The sequence below is a fragment of the Dysidea avara genome, chromosome 4 (assembly GCF_963678975.1).
Source record: "Dysidea avara chromosome 4, odDysAvar1.4, whole genome shotgun sequence".
In the NCBI taxonomy this organism is placed as follows: domain Eukaryota; kingdom Metazoa; phylum Porifera; class Demospongiae; order Dictyoceratida; family Dysideidae; genus Dysidea; species Dysidea avara.
The window spans coordinates 16,818,684-16,839,376 of NC_089275.1; the positions used below are offsets into that span (position 1 = coordinate 16,818,684).

General features: G+C 38.4%; 1 protein-coding gene across 1 annotated transcript in view; it reads right to left on the reverse strand.

Annotated features, from left to right (window-relative positions):
• Positions 1-19,761, reverse strand: part of LOC136253360 (CARD- and ANK-domain containing inflammasome adapter protein-like) — a 53,848-nt gene extending 34,087 nt beyond the window's left edge. The window contains exons 1-2 of the mRNA XM_066046014.1: positions 19,666-19,761; positions 4,644-4,955 (exon numbers count right to left, since the gene is read on the reverse strand). Of these exons, the coding sequence (XP_065902086.1) occupies positions 4,644-4,955; positions 19,666-19,741 (388 nt within the window). The 5' untranslated portion in view covers positions 19,742-19,761. The remainder of the gene's footprint in view (positions 1-4,643; positions 4,956-19,665) is intronic.
• Between the last annotated feature and the right edge of the window lie 932 nt (positions 19,762-20,693).

Consider the following 20,693-nt stretch of genomic DNA (forward strand, 5'->3'; position numbering starts at 1 on the left):
TCCAAAGCCAACTGCGTGTAGCAAATGCTAGATCGAGATACTCTAATAGAACAGTCACTCTAATAGAGCATTCAGTTAGTTTATGACTTACTCAATTATAGATTTCTATTACATTGCAAATTATGCTGTAGGGAGTTCAGCAGCAACCAGTTAATACTGTAGACAGTTCAGCTACACGCAAGTCACCCTGTAGAGAGTTCAACCACAAACAAATCATCCTGCAGAGAGTTCAGCTGCAAACAAATCACCCTGTAGAGAGTTCAGCTACTGTACGTAGAAACAAATCATCCTGTAGAGAGATCAACTACAAGAAGTTACCTTGTAGAGAGTTCAGCTACAAAGAAACCAACATGTAGAGATTTCAGCTGCAAACAAATCACCGTTCAGCTACGAAAAGATCTCCCTGTAGAGAGTTCAGCTAGAAACAAGTCATCTTGTAGAGAGATCAGCTAGAAGAAGTCACCTTGTAGAGAGTTCGGCTACAAAGAAACTACCATGTAGAGAGTTCAGCTACAAACAAATCTCCCTGTAGAGAGATCAGCTAGAAACAAGTCATCCTGTAGATAGATCACTAGAAGAAATCACCTTGCAGAGAATTCAGCTACAAAGAAACCATTCTGTAAAGAGTTCAATTACAAACAAATCATCCTGTAGAGAGTTCAGCTACAAACAAATCACAGTAGAGAGTTCAGCTAGAAACAAATCACCAACTAGAGAGATGAGCTAGAAACAAGTCACCCTGTAGAGAGATCAGCTGGAAGAAATTACTTTGCAGAGAGTTCAGCTACAAAGAAACTATCCTGTAGAGAGTTCTGCTACAATCAATCACCCTGTAGAGAGTTCAGCTAGACAAAGAGATCAGACAGAAGAAGTCACCTTGTATAGAGAGATCAGCTAGAAACAAGTCACCTTGTAGAGAGTTTAGCTACAAAGAAACCATCCTGTAGAGAGTTCAGCTGCAAACAAATCACCCTGTAGAGAGTTCAGCTACAAACAAATCACCCTGTAGAGAGTTCACCTACAAACAAGTCACCAACTAGAGAGATCAGCTAGAAACAAGTCACCCTGCAGAGAGATCAGCTTGAAGAAATTACTTTGCAGCAAGTTCAGTTACGAAGAAACCATCCTGTAGAGAGTTCAGCTACAAAGAAACCACCCTGTAGAGAGTTCAGCTGCAAACAAATCACCCTGTAGAGAATTCAGCTACAAACAAATCACCCTGTAGAGAGTTCACCCACAAACAAGTCACCAACTAGAGAGATCAGCTAGAAGAAATTACTTTGCAGCAAGTTCAGTTATGAAGAAACCATCCTGTAGAGAGTTCAGCTACAAAGAAACCACCATGTAGAGAGTTCAGCTGCAAACAAATCACCCTGTAGAGAATTCAGCTAGAAACAAGTCACCCTGTAGACAGATCAGCTAGAAGAAATCACCTTTGCAAAGAGTTCAGCTACAAAGAAACCATTCTGTAGAGAGTTCAGTTACAAACAAATCATCCTTTAGAGAGTTCAGCTACAAACAAATCACAGTAGAGAGTTCAGCTACAAACAACTCACCAACTAGAGAGATCAGCTAGAAACAAGTCTCCCTGTAGAGAGATCAGTTTACTTTGCAGAGAGTTCAGTGACAAAGAAACTATCCTGTAGAGAGTTCGGCTACAAAAAAATCACCCTGTAGAGAGTTCAGCTAGAAACAAATCACCCTGTAGAGAGATCAGATAGAAGAAGTCACCTTGTAGAGAGTTCAGCTACAAAGAAACCACCATGTAGAGAGTTCAGCTGCAAACAAATAACCCTGTAGAGAATTCAGCTAGAAACAGATCACCCTGTAGAGAGATCAGCTAGAAGAATTTACCTTGTAGACAGTTTGGTTACAAAGAAACCATCATGTAGAGAGTTCATCTGCAAACAAATCACCCTGTAGAGAGTTCAGCTAGAAACAAGTCATCCTGTAGAGAGATCAGCTAGAAGAAGTCACCTTGTAGAGAGATCAGCTAGAAGAAGTTACCCTGTAGAAAGTCCAGCTACAAAGAATCCATCATGTAGAGAGTTCAGCTGCAAACACATCACCCTGCAGATAGTTCAGCTACAAGCAAGTTACCCTGTAGAGAGATCAGCTAGAAGAAGTTACCTTGTAGAGAGTTCAACTACAAAGAAACCATCATGTAGAGAGTTCAGGTGCAAACAAATAACCCTGTAGAGAGTTCAGCTAAGAACAGATCACCCTGTAGAGAGTTCAGCTACAAACAATTCACCCTGTAGAGAGATCAGCTAGAAGAAGTTACCTTGTAGAGAGTTCAGTTACAAAGAAACCATCATGTGGACAGTTCAACTGCAAACAATTCACCTTATAAAGAGTTCAGCCACCCTGTAGAGAGTTCAGCTAGAAGAAGGAACCTTGTAGAGAGTTCAGCTACAAAGAAACCACCATGTAAAAAGTTCAGCTGCAAACAAATCACCCTGTAGAGAGTTCAGCTGCAAACAAATCACCCCGCAGAGAGCTCAGCTAGAAACATATCATCCTGTAGAGAGATCAGCTAGAAACAAGTCACCCTATAGAGAGATCAGCTAGAAGAAGTAACCTTGTAGAGAGTTCAGCTACAAAAAAACCACCATGTAGAGAGTTCAGTTGCAAACAAATCACTCTATATAGAGAGAGTTCAGCCACCCTGTAGAGATTTCAGCTAGAAGAAGTTACCTTGTAGAGAGTTCAGCTCTACAAAGAAACCAGAGTTCAGCTGCAAACAAATCATCCTGTACATAGTTCAGCTAGAAACAAATCATCCTGTAGAGAGTTCGGCTAGAAACAAGTCACCCTGAAAAGAGTTCAGCTACAAGCAATGAGAGTTTCAGCTACAGTTCAGTTATGTAAGAAGTCACCATATTAACTACAGTATGTGATAATCATTCAGTGTTAAATATACAAATGTCAAAAAGCTATACACACAATTACTTCCTTTGTTCTACAATTCCTGCAGTAAAGAAAAAAACAAGTTAAAAGGAAGCACCAAAGTCAGTTTATGGCCAGCTTTGTGGCTTGCAATACAAAAAGAAGTGATATCTAAACCAAAACAACCAAGCTGTAAAAAAAGAGTGCGGCCCCCAAAAAGGCCAGGGTGAAAAAAGTTGTGAAATCCAAGGTGACGGCCAAGAAATGGCTGTGATGGTAGGTTAATGGAAAAAATTTTAATTATGACAATTCAGGTGAATTTGGTGCCGAATCCTAGTGGAGGGGGCAACGCAAATTCACCTGAATTGTCATAATTAAAATTTTTGCCATTAACCTACCATCACAGCCATTTCTTGTCTGCCACCTTGGATTTCACATCTTTTTTCACCCTAGCCTTTTTGGGGGCCGCACGTTTTTTACAGCTTGGTAGGGATGCGCCAATTTTGCTGGCAAAATTTTTGGAAAAATACGTTGGTAAAAGCAAAGAGTAAAATGCTGGAAAAATAGGTGGAAAACTGGAAAAATGGGCACCAAGGAATTGCAACTTGGCACATTTTGTATGAAAAAGATTGAGATACTCTAATAGAACAGTCACACCGGACAACATAATAGGGTCATAGGAAATGGTGGCTAAAGATCTAGATACTCTAATAGAGCAGTCACTATGTACAAAATATTCTAATAGAGCAGTCACACATGCTTGTAAGCTTGAGATACTGCAATTAATTTTTACTGATGCTCAGCAAAATAGAAAAATTTCCAGCAAAATATTGAGCAAAATAGGTAAGAAATAAAAGAATTGCTAAACAGGTGGAAAAAAAGCAAAATAGGCTCATCCCTACAGCTTGGCTGTTTTGGTTTAGATACCACTTTTCATAGCAATCAACATAATTACAACACCATTATAACTTTATAATTACTGTTACTTGGTTGATTATTAATTATGCTTCAAAATTGAGATCAAGATAATAGAAAAATCACTTACTCTAACTCAACAGTCAATCAGTTCTCAAACACTTACTGTAATCACAACATAATAGGCTTGTTTTGTAGCAGTGCTCAAAGGTATATATAATAAGCTATTATCAAATTCGAGTCTCAACCCTGCTACATAGCAAGTACAGTGGAACCTTGATTATCTGAACTAATTGGGGGAAAGGGTGTTCATATAATCAAATAGTGCGGACATCCATACATTTATATACAGAGCTTTGCTCAACTACTCTAATAAAGCATACACTTGTTGACAAATACTCTAATTGAGCAGTCGATTTAGTATTCGGATAATTGAGGTTCCACTGTATAAGGAAAACTAGGAATTTGAAGTTTGATTAAGGATCATAGAAAAGATGTAGGGAAACATGGTAGGTCACCTACACCTGCAGATATACTATTAATCCCTGGAGTAGTATTGATGTTCACTAGTATATCTACAGGTGTAGATCAATTAGCATGTACAAAATTCTGTTGAATAAATATTTAAAATCAATTTTGTAACAATCTATTGGAGGCATTTATGGTCATACTGGAGGCATTTTTGGGCTTGGTAATACCTAACCAATACTGCCAAGGTGCCAGGATGGTGCCATGAAGCTGGTTTTGGGGTGATATTTTTGGCCAACTTCCATGATCCCTAATATAGAGTACTACCATACTGCATGATACATGATTGGAAATGGTACAAGTTTGTATACCTGTCACTTTACTGTGTTGAATGTTATCTGCTGCAGTATTCATTCCAATATTAGTCAGTGCTGTAACTAGTTGACTCCAACTGGCAACAGGTTTCATCTCAAGCCATGTCTTAAACATTTCACTACACCGATCATCATCACGTTGATTGCTAGTTTTAATCACATCCAGTACAGCAGTGTTGCCATCCAACAACTCCACTCCAAGGTCATACCATCTGGTAGCTACTCCTCTAGCTTCATGTCGCATTACATTGTTCAAATCCTTTAGACTGAGTTGATTGTGATTACCATTTGCAAGTGGTAAACTATCAGCTGTAATAAAAATAATTGTGTCTGCAGTAAGTCTAGATCTTAAACCTTGTCCATAAAATTGTGAACCAATTTATATATCTTATATACATCATTCATTTCAAATACAAAATAATAACGTTGCAAATTCTTGTTTAAAATTTCAGAGTTTGGATAGTAGAATTTGTAGTCAAGTACTTTTTAAGTTGGTGTGACCTATAAGCTGTCAGTTAGTACAATAAATGTATCATCAAAACAACACCCATGAGTTTAATTAATGCATGGAAACTTACTGTTTACCACACAGGGGTGCAAACTATGTAGTGGCGCTAGTAGTACCTATCATACAGGCCATGTATGTGACATCATTTCAGTTTCTAGATGACATTTCTTACTGACAACAGAAAGTACATTATTATTATTATTATAGTGCCGGTACCAGCCTTATTGTGCAGGACTTTCCCTATTGTGTATGTAATAATATGTTATGCATTTAAAACTTGTAAAGGCGAAACACAACACTGGAAACCAAAGTATTATTTATACATCAGCACCATTTAGTACTGTGCAAATAACCTTTAGGTAATGTACTGTAGCCCACCTAATACCATCTTTTAAAACAAAGAAACTGTATGATAAACAGGGGCGGATTTAGAATTTTTTGAAAGGGGGGGCTAAGCTGGACAGGGACATAGGTAACTAGCCAGACATTAGAAGATACCAAGCCTTCTTACAAGGCCCTAGTTGTAAGATTCATGCAGTATCCATGGTCAAATTAGCTATTTGGAATAGTGACAACACTAGCATGTGAAGCATGCCAACCTAGGGGGGTCTGTGGGCATGCCCCCCCCAGGAAATATTTGAAAATTAGGCCCTCTAAAGGTGAATCTGAGAGTATTTTTAGCAGTTCTTCAGTGGAAAATAATGGAATTTCAGTTTATTATGTATCATTCAAAATTTACTTTTCCATTAAATCAAGACTGATTGCAATATGCATTCAATATAGCTATCATGCATGTATGATAATCTTTTCATTTGTAGTTACTAGAGATACAACAATATATCGATATATTGTGTATCGTGATATATCAACATATCGTGGCTTATTAACATGGCTGACAATCAAATTATTGTACATTGTGGTTAAACTGAATAGTATGTAATGCTTCTCAAGAAAAATTAGCTCACTTATTTCTCTTAAAAACAATAAAGCAACATTAAAAAACAACATAGACCATTGCTTAGACTCGACTTTGTATTGGGCAATATATCGCTGTATCGTGATACACCAGAGGCAATATATCGATACGTCTACAAACTGTATCATTGCAACTCTAGTAGTTACCAAGCATTTAGATATAGCAAGCTATATGCCATAATGCATCAGCTCCTTTTAGCCATCCTCTAATCAGCTAAATCTGTGAGGCAGAAACATGTATAGCTAAGTAGTAGTGGTGTTGAAAGTCACAAGTATTATATTATAGTATGCATGCTCCTTAGCCTAGTGACACTTTGTTAGCCATAATCTCAATAGAGTATACTGTAAAGCAGAATGCAGTGAAGGGTACTAGTAGCTATTCCACTGGCAATCCTTAGCAAATTGCAACTTTTTTTGCATTTATGGGCTTTCTGAATAATTTTGTTGTTATAATAGTCATCTGCCGGGTTATGAAGGCTGATCTATAGCTAGTTACAAATTCCAGCACTACAACCCACAGCATGAGGTCATATCATAAGGCAACTGATACAGATTTTACATTCAAAAACAAAAGTGGGTGAATATGCTATAGCTGCCTTATGAAACTGCAAATTACCAAAAGACTACAGTTTGCTAAATGGTTGAGTTGGTAGTTACATACTATATTGAAGCTGATAAATCTAACCAATTAAACCAACTAACACTTTTTGAATCATATAATTCATTTTAAAATAAGAACCACACTAATCACCTCTTATAGCCATAGTGACTACCAATCATCTGAATAGAACAAAACCCACAATTAAAACTTTTGTAACTGGAGATGCAGCCCACAATCGAAACTTGTTATTGAAGAACTCTTGAGGAAAAGGAAGCTATATTCTCCTGGAACAGAGTTGAACAATAAGTATAGTTACATAGATCATAGATATTATTTGTGTTGGTAGTGATGCATAGTTCCTGAAATAAGTCTGCTTTTGATACACATAGAAGATTTAGGGTTTTATTGGTCAAGTACTGCCACCCCCCTAAATCCGCCCCTGATAAACTAATAACAATGACGTCAAAAGTAATGAAAACATCTTGGAATCAAATGCATCATAGATATGCAAAGTAGCCAAATTTCTCACACAACACTACCACTATTTGAGACCTTCAAATGCGAAACCCTGTATCTATTGTATCAATATTATATTAAAAGCTGCTTTGAAGGAAAACTAAGGCTGTTTTTTTGGTGATTTTGAAGGGCAAGAAGGCCATGAGCCCTAATATACAGTACAAGTTACCTGTGGTGCTTGCTGTACTATCACAGTATACCACTGGCCATTTCTGTTTCAGTGTTAAAAGTTGACATTGTCATGGCTGCTGTATTAGAGCAGAATGTTTGCTACCATATAGCAGGTTATTTCCAAGGCATTAAATTTTCATGAAAGATCTCACAAAAATTTAAAGGTAGATAATAGTGTACTGAATATTAGCTATTGCAAAAATTGTCATCCATCAAAACCGCTATACAGCATTATACCTATTATTATCTTGCAAGAGCTTCACAAGATGTTTCACAAGAACTGGCTGCTTGTTACAATGTTGGAGGTGCGTCATAGTATGACAGCAGAATAGGTATGGATTCAAACTGTTTCATAGGTAGATCTGGAAGAAGTGAGTGCTGCCTCCCTCCAACCCCTTTCTTGCCCTTCTGGATATACAAAAAACAGGCTAGGAAATCACATCCTGTTTGTATAGAAATCAATGGGCAAAAAGAAGACAAAAGTTTCATAGCTGCACTCTACAATGACAATAGAAACTGTAAACTACTAAGCCACTGAGAAAATAAAGTGTGAGAAATTTTTAAGAGTAAACTTTTGCATTAATAGTTTCAGAAAAGAATCCGTGACAGGACCTGGTCAATCTTGATCCTGTAGCTATCTGATTTATGTTTAAACACTCATAGGAGTTTTCCAAGTGGTCATGATGTTTTCTCCTCGCTCATTTCATATATTTGTATCCATAAAATCCTAGAAAGTAACCTATTGTCTTAAAGTATAAAAATTATACCCCACGTGGAACCAAAATAGACAATATTAACATTGTTATGCTTTCAAATCAGCACACTCAAGCCAAACCTATAATTATATACCAACCATGATCATGAGGAATAACCTATAATTGTGTGCCACAGAAATCAACCAAAACTGCTTGCCCCTTTTCCAATCTCCTGTTCTAATCTCCTAGAACAACCTATGAACTATGTAGCTGTTAACTCGACTCAAGCTGCCTGGGAACCTGACAACATGTTAATCTGGATGCTTTTCTACCTTCAAAATGGAATCAATCAGACTCCCTGCATTTACCGGTCCTCCCATTTTACAGTCTAATTTACATCATGTATATCATAAACGTTTTCTACCAGTTGATCACCACCATTGTCGTAAGTAAGTATTGTGTAAACTCTGCAAATAATAATGGAAATGTATCAGAAGCATTGGTTGATCCACACCCTTTAAAAAGGTGGTCACTATGAGGCATGGTAGTTAATTACATAGCTATAGTCTCAGATAGTAATGGTAGCAATAGATTACTTACCATCGCTATATTGTACCTTACCTTTTAGGCCTTGGTGATAGTCTATTAGTATGGCAAAAAGCAAGTAAAGATCCATAAAGTTAAGACACTCAATAGCGGTGCTTAGTATGTACAAAGATGAGGGTTGTCTACCAACTGAATTTGCAACTAAGGCAGACAAATTAAGTTATTTTCTTCCTATAGTTATAAAAGAAGTAGCTACTGCACTCCTTTAATACGTATAGACTGCTATTGGCCTTACCAAACTTAGTGGTAAGGTCAATAGCTATATGTTTCTTAACTGAAATCCTTGCTTGCAAGATGGGATATTTCATTATCAGCTAGCTATTGTTACAGTGTACAGGGTGTATTTTGTAAAGCACATAAATAATCAATTAATAATTGCCACCAGGTACGCATTGAAGATCATGATGAAGAGATTCAGCTGAGATTAACTGCATTATGATCCAGTATGGTTAGATGGTTATACTGTACTTTGTGGCTCGTGTGGAATGTTGAGATAATCAGTACCTATAGCTAGTGGGGTCAGCAAATTCACACAGTCATCAGGGGCAGATCTAGGAGCTGGCAAGAGGAGGGCACAAACAGCCTAAGTTGTATGTGGTTGAGATTCTCCTGTTTCTTGCTGCATTTTTAGCAGTAATGATCACTCCTTTAGTATGTTGATCTTTGTCATTATGTCCTTTGCAGATGGTTGTGAAGTCTTAGAAGCTGTTTAAAAGGTTATGAAAGTCTTAACAACCAACACTATAATTATTTTAGAGGCGCTTAGTACATTCGGAGGTGCTGGATGACAGTTTGACAGTTGTTTTCACTTTGGTTCAAGTGAGTTTGCAATAAATGATCATAATAGGCAGTTGTCATGAGTTATATAAATTGATTTTGATCTGACAAGGTGTATAAGTATTTCTATCAAAGGAAGTACAGCTCTTCCACTGAGGGGAAGGGGGGGGGGGGGCATTTGCCACAAATTCCCCATCCTGGATGGGGATGAGTTATAAACAATTGGTCATTGGTCATTAACAATATGTAAAATGTTAGCTAGATAGTTCTTTATTTTGGGTTTCAATAATATTCCAATTCAGTGAGTTCAGTGTGACTCATTCTGACTTTTCCAACAGAATGGTAATGATGAGGTTCAGGCGACATAAGCTAGGTACAAATCTGTGATCGGGCAGCACATCTCAAGGACTCTTCTCCTGCAGATTTGCCACTGAGAAGAGAGAACCATCATTATTGATGTAAAAGGCATGAACAATACACTTACAAATTAATAATAATATTAATGTGATGTGTCCTTGGACTCATGTGACCACATATGGCTTATTCCAAAAATGGGTATCACTAGGAAAAATAAAAATAGTGAACTTAATTATAGCCAGACCTATCTTCCATGATGTTGAGATTACAATCCCCACAGCTTCATCAAGAAGCTTCCTAGTGACTTTGAGATTAACCGATCAAAGAAATTCATGGTGTATACAGTGCCATTAATGATGATGGTAATAGTGGTCCAGAACACTAAGCTCAATGGTGTCACTAGTAATATGATTCCTAAGCGATATAATTCTGACAAGTTTTAGAGATATTCTCCCTTAGATTGTTTGCGGTCTCTCGCAGATTCAAGATGATGAAATGTGCCCGGTGGACAAGTAAACAGTGTTGGGCAAGTTACTTTGTAAAAGTAACTAGTTACATATTACATATTACTTGCAACAGAACTATTTAGTTACAGTTACATATTACCCATAAAATAAAGTAACTATAATAATATTACATATATTATATTACTTTGTGTCCACAGCCTTAAGCTGTCACGTGTGAAACTACCACTTTATCACGTGACATGATTGCATTGTTGAACAATGTGCAAATCTTGGCTATAAGTAAGAAGCTGGTGAATAAGCTTTATTCAGTAGGCTTCATTACTTCGTTGTGGCTAGGCGTTACTCAGTGGATAACTAACGAGATTAGTAACTTCGTTATTTGTAGTAATAATATTACGTAATATTAGGCTCGTTACAGTAACTATATTACTTAGGTAACGCGTTACATTTGTAAGTAAAGTAACTTGAGTTATATTACCAGTTTTTATAGCGTATTTCGTTATATTACTTAGTTACCACACAAGTAATAATATTACGTAACGCGTTACTTATGTAACGCGTTACTCCCAACATTGCAAGTAAACTCCAGTAATTCCATCGAATTACAAGTTTCATGCCTTATTGATGTCAGGACGGCCATTAAAAAGAAAATCATGTTAAACATACAAGGGAGTGTCACGTAGGTATGCGCTGTAGGGAGATCTGCAACTGCGATCAAAGTCTTGACCGGCTGAAATTTCGCTTTGACTTGTGACCAAGAGCCTTTTTCAATAGGCTTTGACCGGTGACTTAGCGACAATATTTTAGTACTTTTCGATTGTGGGTTGGAAATTTTTACCCTTGACCATTGACTTGGCACGAATTTGGTGGCCTTAACCTTTGACCATGGTGACAGATCTACCTACAGTGAGTGCCTGTATGTCACACCCTTGACATAGTGGAATGTTACCCTGCTGCTCTCATCTCTAGTGAATCTGCATAAACACAGATACAGACCTCTCAACTCTCACGATTTGGTCATGAGACACACGATTTCAGTCTTCATGTCACAACCGCTTGCTGATCTCACCATTTTCAATAAAATTTCCTAAATCTTGATTTATAAGCCTTGAAGCAGGTATCACGTAATCAGTTAATTATAAAAGTGGGGCGCCGCTGTATTTTGAGCTGGAAATTTTGGAGGATTCCCGTATTTTTGATTGTGTCTCGAATCACTATGCTGTCAAACTCAATGAGCTGAGCATTATTTGAAGGTGAAATCTAGGGTTAAATCCTTTGAGAAAAGACTCAGCACACATGGAAAGGTGAAGAATAAGGTGAAATCCTACCAGTTGTGTTATTACAAATGTTTATTGCTTAATTTCGGTTGTTGTGAGAAAGTGAAAAAGTGTGTGAAAAGGTTCACTAAATCCACTGCTGGATACTGATTACTCAAGAAATTTCAACAATGGATTACTGGTGAACCAGTACATTTACTGAGTTGAAAGACTGATATCACGTGATTCAACAATGGAGCAAAGATAGTAGGTTCTTGTCATATAGCAAGCTACACACTGTAGCATAGAGATATTATATGCTGCAGTAAACAGCAGTATTGCACCCACATAGCTAGCTAGTTGTGCCTTTTAAAACAGAAACAAATGTATGTGCATGAGCCGGTGCCCCATCACAAAGACAGACCTCTCAACCTGGAAGCAGATCTGGTCGTGAGAAAGCCAGCCAGCCACCCCCATGCAGCTGTGAAGCCTACCATCTTTATGATGGGGCTCATGCACATACATTTGTTTTAACAAAAAAATTGTTAAAAAGGCACAACTAGCTAGCTATGTGAGTGCAATACTGCTGTTTACCGCAGATTATAATATCTCTATATAACAGTGTAGCCTACTCTACGATAAGAAACTACTATTTTTGCTCCATCGTTGGATCACGTGATGCAATTCTTTCAACTTGTGATACACTAGCTCAGCAATAATTCGTCGTCAAAATCACCTCTCATTTCTTGAGTAATCAGTATCCAGTAGTGGATTCGGTGTTCAGCATAGATTCTCCGTACAATGCACCTCACCAGTGACTTCACAACAACCGGCTGAAACTAAGCAATAAACATTAATTTTGTAATAACATCAATGGTAGGATTTCACTTTATTCCTCACCTTAAATGTGTGCTGAGTCTTTTTCCAAAGGTTTTCACCTTTGAGTTTAAAACTGTTTGGCAGCTATTCACTCGTGACAGTCAAAAACACGGAAAACCGCCAAAAACTCCAGCTCAAAATACAAAGGCGCCCCGATATTTCTAATTAAATGATCACGTGATACCTGGTACATAACGTTTGGGCCTTGAATCATAGATAATGGACACACCCCACCATGCTTGAATCAAGGAGATTTAGTGTGTCTTAGGAATTTTTGTTGAAAATCGTGAGAAATCGTGAGATCAGCAAGCGGTCGTGACATCAAAGCTGAAATCGTGTGTCTCATGACCAAATAGTGAGAGTTGAGAGGTCTGCAAAGATGGTAGGCTTCACAGCTGCAAGCAGGGCCGCCCACAGGGGGGGGGCGGGGACTGGGGCATTTTTCCCCGGGCCCCGCTTGAAAGGGGCCCCAGGAAGCCCCATGAAGGGCCCCCTGAATACCTGTTTAAAAGATCGATATACTCTAATAGAGCAGTCAAGTATTCTTCAGAGGAGCAGTGTAGCAAGCTTATAGATAAGGAGATATGGTTGGTGATAGGTAGTTATTGTCATTGCCAGCAGGTTGTGACCCTTTTTTTTTTTTTTTTGGTCTTCACCTTACAACTTGGGTCAAGGGCCCCACTTTAACTCTTTGTCCTGGGCCCCTTAATTTCTCTGGGCGGCCCTGGCTGCAAGTGGTATGGGTGGCTGGCTTTCTCACGACCAGGGCGAATTTTTTTTTGGGGCCCACTTTGACTTAGAAAATTTTTCACTTTTTGTGAACTTACCGTTTTCAATTGTTTTACGGAGTCACATTTCTCGGTTAATGGCATGACGTAACCAGTGTATTTCTCACGATATTGTGAACTCTATAGACAGCTACGTGGGTGAACATTTCCTTCCTCAGCAAGGCACGTCTTCTCGCAACACGTGGCCATGGGATGACTGCATGAGGCCAGACTAGCTGGGAGGGAAGGAATGAAGGTTACTCGTAAGAACGTGTCACTAATAGTGGCTTGTGCAATTGAATATAGTCTAACTGTCATGGCTTAGATTTTTTTCTAACTAAAAGAAACAAAGAGTGGTAATCAATGGTACTTTTTCAGATTGGGCCATTGTTACTTCTGGGGTTCCACAGGGAACTGTCTTGGGTCCACTTTTGTTTTTGATTTACGTAAATAATTTGGCTTCTGTTGTAAAACACTCCACTGTTAAAATGTTTGCTGATGATGTTTTACTTTATGCTCCAGCTAACACTCTCAAGGAATGTTCTTCCCTACAAAATGACCTCACTGCCATTTCTTCTTGGGCTAGTCGCCGGCAATTAAAGTTAAATCCCACCAAATGTGAAGCTTTGATGATTACTAACAAACGCAAACCAATTCCATTTACATACTCCATTAACCATCAACCTATTTCATGGAGTACTCCTGTGAAGTATCTTGGTGTGCAGGTAGATTCCAAGTTAAACTGGTCTAAGTATTGCAAGTATGTTGTCAGTAAGGGCACCAAGTCTTTGAACTATTTACATAGATCAATGTTTGGTTGCAGCCGTGCAGCTAAGTGTGCCACATACAAAGCTATCATCCGGCCAACGCTAGAGTATGCTGCAGTCGTATGGAATCCCCATAATTTGGGAGATATCCAACTACTAGAGTCCCTACAAAAGCGGGCAGCTCAATGGATCTGTGGGAGTCGCTGGAGTCCATCTACCAGCTCTTGGACCATTTCTTCGAATGATTGTTGCTCCCAACTTCACCTTCCTTCTCTCCAGTCTAGACGAAGTTTCCTTTCGGTCAGTTTCCTCAATGACATATATCACCAGCAAACATCTATTACATTTAATAGTCACTGTTCATTTAATTCCATAGCATCTACCAGAAGTCACCATCTTTCACTAGTCCCTCCACAGTCCACCATTAATTCTAGGAGATATTCTTTTTTTTGTCAACACAACTTTCTTCTGGAACACTGTGCCATTACATATCCTTGAAGACAGTAATCGAAGTCTTTCCGGCATCACCTTTATAATTACTTATGTGTCAAGTAACTTCTTAATCACTGTTTTGTGTTTTGTTGTGTACTGTTTAGTTTGTAGTGTACTGTAGGTATATGTATGTTTGTTTTTTGTAGGCGGACACCTTGTACAGGCTTTGTCTTTTGTGTATGCCTTCTTTTTGGTAAATTGATAATAATAATAATAATATGTGGTGTGACAGTTTAAACTGTAATTGTTCGTTAGTTGCATGCTCTGAGACTACAGGAGTAGCTATCTGGCTTGCACGTGGATGTCATGGGTTAAGTTTGTGACCCCAGTAGTTGATTTGTTTGATTGAAATAATATCTAATCATGTCAGTGAAGTGGAATTATAATTAGCAGGGCCGCCAATGAGAATCCAAGAAAATTTGGGGGGGGTGTGGCTAATCAAGAATGTGGGGCCCTATAACTACAGTTAATGTAGCTTTGGGACCTGGGGCCCAGGGCAAATTGCCCCCCCCCCTGTCAGCAGCCCTGATAATTAGCATCACTTACTCCGCTAGTTTTTTGCGTCAACTGGGTTAATCGGAACAGAAGTACTCTCACTTTTGCTATAGCTACGTGAAAAACTGCGATAAAATCAAAACTAATAATGACTGCCTGCCAACCTGCATAATTGGTAGTCTTTAAAATAGAAGTCTATTAGTAGCAATGGGGAGGGAAAGTGCTTATGAGAATAGCCTTACAAGATACTCTAATAGAGCAACCATTTTACTCTGATAAATTAGTCAGAAATTTTTGTCAAACTGCCGCGTCACTACTAGAGGGATAAAAACTTCATGAAACGTATTATTAATTTGGTATGGCCTAATTGTGGTCACCTACCTAAGGAAGGGAACAATGGTGGATTCAACACTGCTTTCATTGAACTGTTATTGGTGTTGACAAAAAGAGTTGCATATGGTAACATTAGCAATGTGAAAATGGATTTGTTCGCTTGCTGCTCACTCCTCTGATAAAAATTTGCAAAGTGAAGCTTTACTTGTGGTGGTTATAGATGAAATTTCTAAATTATATACCTACCATTAATCATTTGTGAAGCAAAATTTATTGCCTGATAATTTTGTCCAACTACTGTAGTTCATACAAATGTTTTTGAATTTACCAGGTCATTTTTAATAATTATAGCTGCACCCAATAATCATATCAGCTGTTGAAAATACCCTGTCGGCTTTGTTTGTACCAGGTTGAAAAATGTAGTGAACAAGCAGTAGATACAGCACAGCTGTACAAGTTTCTGTAGAGGTATGTACATACTTGAACGTCATACAGTGGTCTCATAATATCCTAAACACATACGCTGTATGTTTACGTATACAGAATGTTGGTTTCACACTATTCCATTTAGATCACAAATAATTATTGTTGAAAATGTTTCTTCCAGTCTATCATATCAAATTGGTTTATATTGATAGTTTAACATAATAACAAAAAGTCCTATTGTTGCATTTGAATTATTGTACTGGCAATTTCACCAACATGCATTGGGACTACTACTGAATTGCTGTATATGTGCCCAAGTTTTGCCTTAGGCCTCACAAACTTAATTAGCTATTTCACAGGCCTGACCGACCCATATTTTGTGTAAATTAAAATACAGTATATATTTCTTGCCTATGTAATACTCTGACAAAATCCAACCAGATAGTGAACCAGTGATTCTGTATCCCACTAGCTAGTCTAGACAAGTACACTAGTTTCTGGAATCTGGACTCCACTCTAGCAATATATGCTTGGCTACCAAATGTGAGAAAATCTGTAGGCAAATTCTTGCTGCCTGGACAATTTAAAAAGTAGAAAATCAATATGTGCATGTGGTTATAGCTTTATCCTGTGAAGTCACAATGTTTGAACACTTTTATTCAATACGAGATATCTAAAAATCTCATGCATTTTGCATGAACATATGGGATTCTTGCAGATATTAATCAGTACATAAATATTGCTAGACAAAATTCTCAATTAAACATGCCAGTGACTAATACATACATGCATTAATTGTGTACCTATTGAATGCATATACATTAATAAGTTTTGTGTAGCATTTTATAATATGCACTATAGCGGTAGTTGTAAACACTATTACTATAGTCAAGTTCGTACACACAGACCTTTTATTGCCTCAAACTTCCATTGATTGAACAATAGTTCCTCCAAGAAGTTGGCCAAGGCTGAAACTTAAAAGGAAGGACACCACTAGGAGTTGAGCCTGCGGCTTAATTTTGGTGCAACACGGGAAAACTCACCATGTTCAGATATGTTAAGGATTAACAGACCAAGAGCTCTTTCTTGTTTTTATGGGTGGTGATGCATGGTTGTTCTTAGTTGATGCAGTGATTTGTCTTATTCCATTATATCATGTAGGGTGTGCAAAATTCTTTAATACACACTTCACTTTTTTATACATACACAGATGTGCATATAAGCATTGCATGACTTGCCCCTCTATGTGGACATGACAAGTATGCAAATACAGCGAAAACACCAAGTGGCTTCTTTCAATATAGTCGAGTGAGTAATGTCGGTCTCAAACTCAGCTAAGATGACCTTCATGATCCTATCAATAAGACCACCTCAATACAGTGACCATGTCAAGCAGGTCCCAAACATAGCTAAGGTGTACTTCATGATCTCATCAATAAGACCACCTCATTATAGTGACCATGTCAAGTAGGTCCCAAACATAGCTAAGGTGTACTTCATGACCTCATTAATAAGACCACCTCATTATAGTGACCATGTCAAGTAGGTCCCAAACATAGCTAACTAGGTGTACTTCATGACCTCATTAATAAAACCACTTCATTATAGTGACCATGTCAAGTAGGTCCCAAACATAGCTAAGGTGTACTTCATGTCCTCATTAATAGGACCACCTCATTATAGTGACCATGTCAAGTAGGTCCCAAACATAGCTAAGGTGTACTTCATGACCTCATTAATAAGACCACCTCATTATAGTGACCATGTCAAGTAGGTCCCAAACATAGCTAAGGTGTACTCCATGACTTCATTAATAAAACCACCTCATTTTAGTGACCATGTCAAGTAGGTCTTAAAAACATAGCTAAGGTGTACTTCATGACCTCGTTAATAAAACCACCTCATTTTAGTGACCATGTCAAGTAGGTCCCAAACATAGCTAAGGTGTACTTCATGACCTCGTTAATAAACCACCATGAAAGGATTTGTGAGGGCTACATTCTTAGAAAGACTTTTACAAGATCTGGTAGTAAGCTTTGAGGTTTAAAAGGCTTCTATTGCATAGATTGAAAGGTCTAATTTTGGCCAATTGCTGCTCTGGTATCTTACTATGCTGTGCACTTTACACTAGCCATCATAGCTACAGTAAACCTTGACACTCATCAAGATAGTAACCATAGAGGACTTGCAGTGTGATGTAATTCATCGTAATTGCTAAGCAACCGTAGCTGCCGGGCCATGTTTTGGGACAGTGTTGTGGCTGAAAAGCGCTTTCTCAGGATTTGGTACAGGCTGTAATGAAGCGAATCAGTGTTGAGTTGTGTTGTAAATACCACCCAGCTTGTTAAAAAAAGGCGAAGAAGTTAGAATTGGTAAGTAATGTATCGAAATTTAAGGATGAGGAAATGACAATCCTAAAGAGTAGGGTGCTCAGCTATCATGACAAACAGGTGGTGGTACACAATTGAATACTGTACCATTTCTAAGATCATCTTTGATTTGTTCAGCTGCAGTATTCATAGCCACCTATTTCACAAGGCCAATGATAAGATATTCTATTTCGAAACCAGCCCCACTTCCCAGTGCCACTATAACCAGTGCTTAGTGAATAAATCTCGTTACCTTCATTCTGACCCAATATGCACCATAGAAAGTTGTCCCAAAACATGTCCGCCTAGCAACTGTTGCTTCATGCGCGCAAGTCCTCTATTACATGGTTGATGCAACAAACAGTGTCAAACTATAGAAGTATTCTGAGGTGTCTGAATAGAGCAGTTTCACTATAGTACGGCTATGTAGAGGTGTCTGATTAGAGCACAAACTGCTCTAATTGGACACCCCTGAATCCAGAATACCAACTACTGAGTAACTGGATACAATGACTGACATTCACTAAACTGAGACGCTCAATCGTGCAGTCTCAAAGCAAATAATTGCATTTTAACTGTCACACCATGTACATCAGCTTCACAGTGCTCACTACCTTACGAGTAGTAGCCTTCATTCCCAGCTTTAGTCATTCAGGCTTCAATCGATCTTGTCATTGATCTTGTCACAGTCGTGTGTTGCCGGTGTGAAAACATGTCTTGTTGAGGAGGGAAATGTTCTCCTACGTAGTTGTCTGTAGAGTTCAAAACATCGCTTGAGGAATAGATTTTGATGTGCCATTCCGTGCCATATTCAACCCGAGATTCAATCTGGTCCGAGATCTGGTCAAACCAATTTGACTTTCCGTAAAACAAACAAAAACGGGAAGTTCACAAAATGTGAAAAAATTTCTAAGTCAAAGTGGGCCCAAAAAAAAATTTGCACGACCAGGTCTGCTTCCAGGTTGAGAGTAGTCTCGTGCCCAGACCGCTTTTTTTCTTATTGTGTGGGGGCGGAGAAAAAAAGGGTCTGGTGGATCAGTCTCCAATACTTTTTTTGTGCAGCCGGATCTACAACTTTTGGGGATCGTTGATTAGTGGTGATGAATAGCAAAGGTTTGTTAACGAAGCGACAATAGGAAATACGGCGCGCGTTTGCTTAGCAAGGCTGCATCCTTGGGTACGCGCGCCGTATTTCCTATTGTCGCTTCGTTAACAGGCCTTTGCTATCCATCACCACTAATCAACGATCCCCAAAAGTTGTAGATCTGGCTGCACAAAAAATTTATTGGAGATCCACCAGACCCTTTTTTCTCCGCCCCCACACAAAAAGAAAAAAAGCGGTCTGGGCACGAGACTAGGTTGAGAGGTCTGCGGATGGCACTTTTACTTCACTGCATTTGAGGAGAGAACATTGGACTATAGTTAATTCCTATGACTGGACGCTATTCTTATAAACGGTGTGGGGACGAGGTCTCAACCGGTAATTATCTGACTCATCTCACAGAAATATTATTAATTACGACACAGAATCAAATACAGGGAATACTTAACTACACTCTTACAAGATTTGCTGTCCATGTCTAGAGGAAAGTAATGCCCGTCATTGTCAGTCACGCCACGCCCTATAGCATTTTTCATTGGATCACGTGACCAATGAAAGGTCTACTATTTTCTCTCACTTGTAAAACCAATGTGACTAAACGTAACACTGATATACACACTGGCGAATCCATGCAGAGGGAATTTCAGGTTTAATAGACAACAGGGGCATGCAGATCTAGCTAATCAGTCACCCAGTGTGTGAAGTGCACTCAGCAAGATCTAACTAGAGGGGTCTAAGACACAGTAGAATTTAATAAAAAAATAGTCTTCTGAGGTAGAATTTGGTAACACTTTTGATCGAATGAATTACTACATAGTGTTATTTATATTATCCAACTCTAGTAGCAAGTGCATGGCAATTACATGCAGAGGGCAAAGCAAATCATTTGAATGTGTCCACAGGAAAATTTTGACATTTTTAGCCATATTTGGTAACATTGTAAGTGATTACATGTTGAAAGGAAGCTCATTATTCAGTACCAGTCTCTAAATGTGGCAATTATGAATCTCCATGACATGCAACAGCATAAAATAGTAGCTAATATGATTTCACCCATCCCTCCAAACTCCAGTTTCCTTCTGCTCTGGAATGATTGGGTTTATAGGCATAGGTTAATGATAAAAATAAGAATTGTTTCCAGGAGCGGATCCAGATTTTGAAAAGGGGAAGTTCCGCTCTGAAACGTGGTACACTCTAGCTATTATATCTAGTAGCTAGTAATATTCATAATAATCACTAGTACTCTCCAACAATGTTTCACTGTTAAATCTTACCACTCCAGAAAGTGCAAGTGAAGCATTCAGAAGTAGTAGTAATCAGTCATGATATCTTTAAAACATGTGTAGTGAAAACGATAATTATTTTAGAGGCACTTATTGTGTATAAAGACTATTAAAGAGGCCTCTCCGACCCTGATAAAGGTGGTTCCAGAATGGCAGTAAAGAGTAGAGTACTGGTGGTAGTTATGGGACATTTAACTTCAAAGCA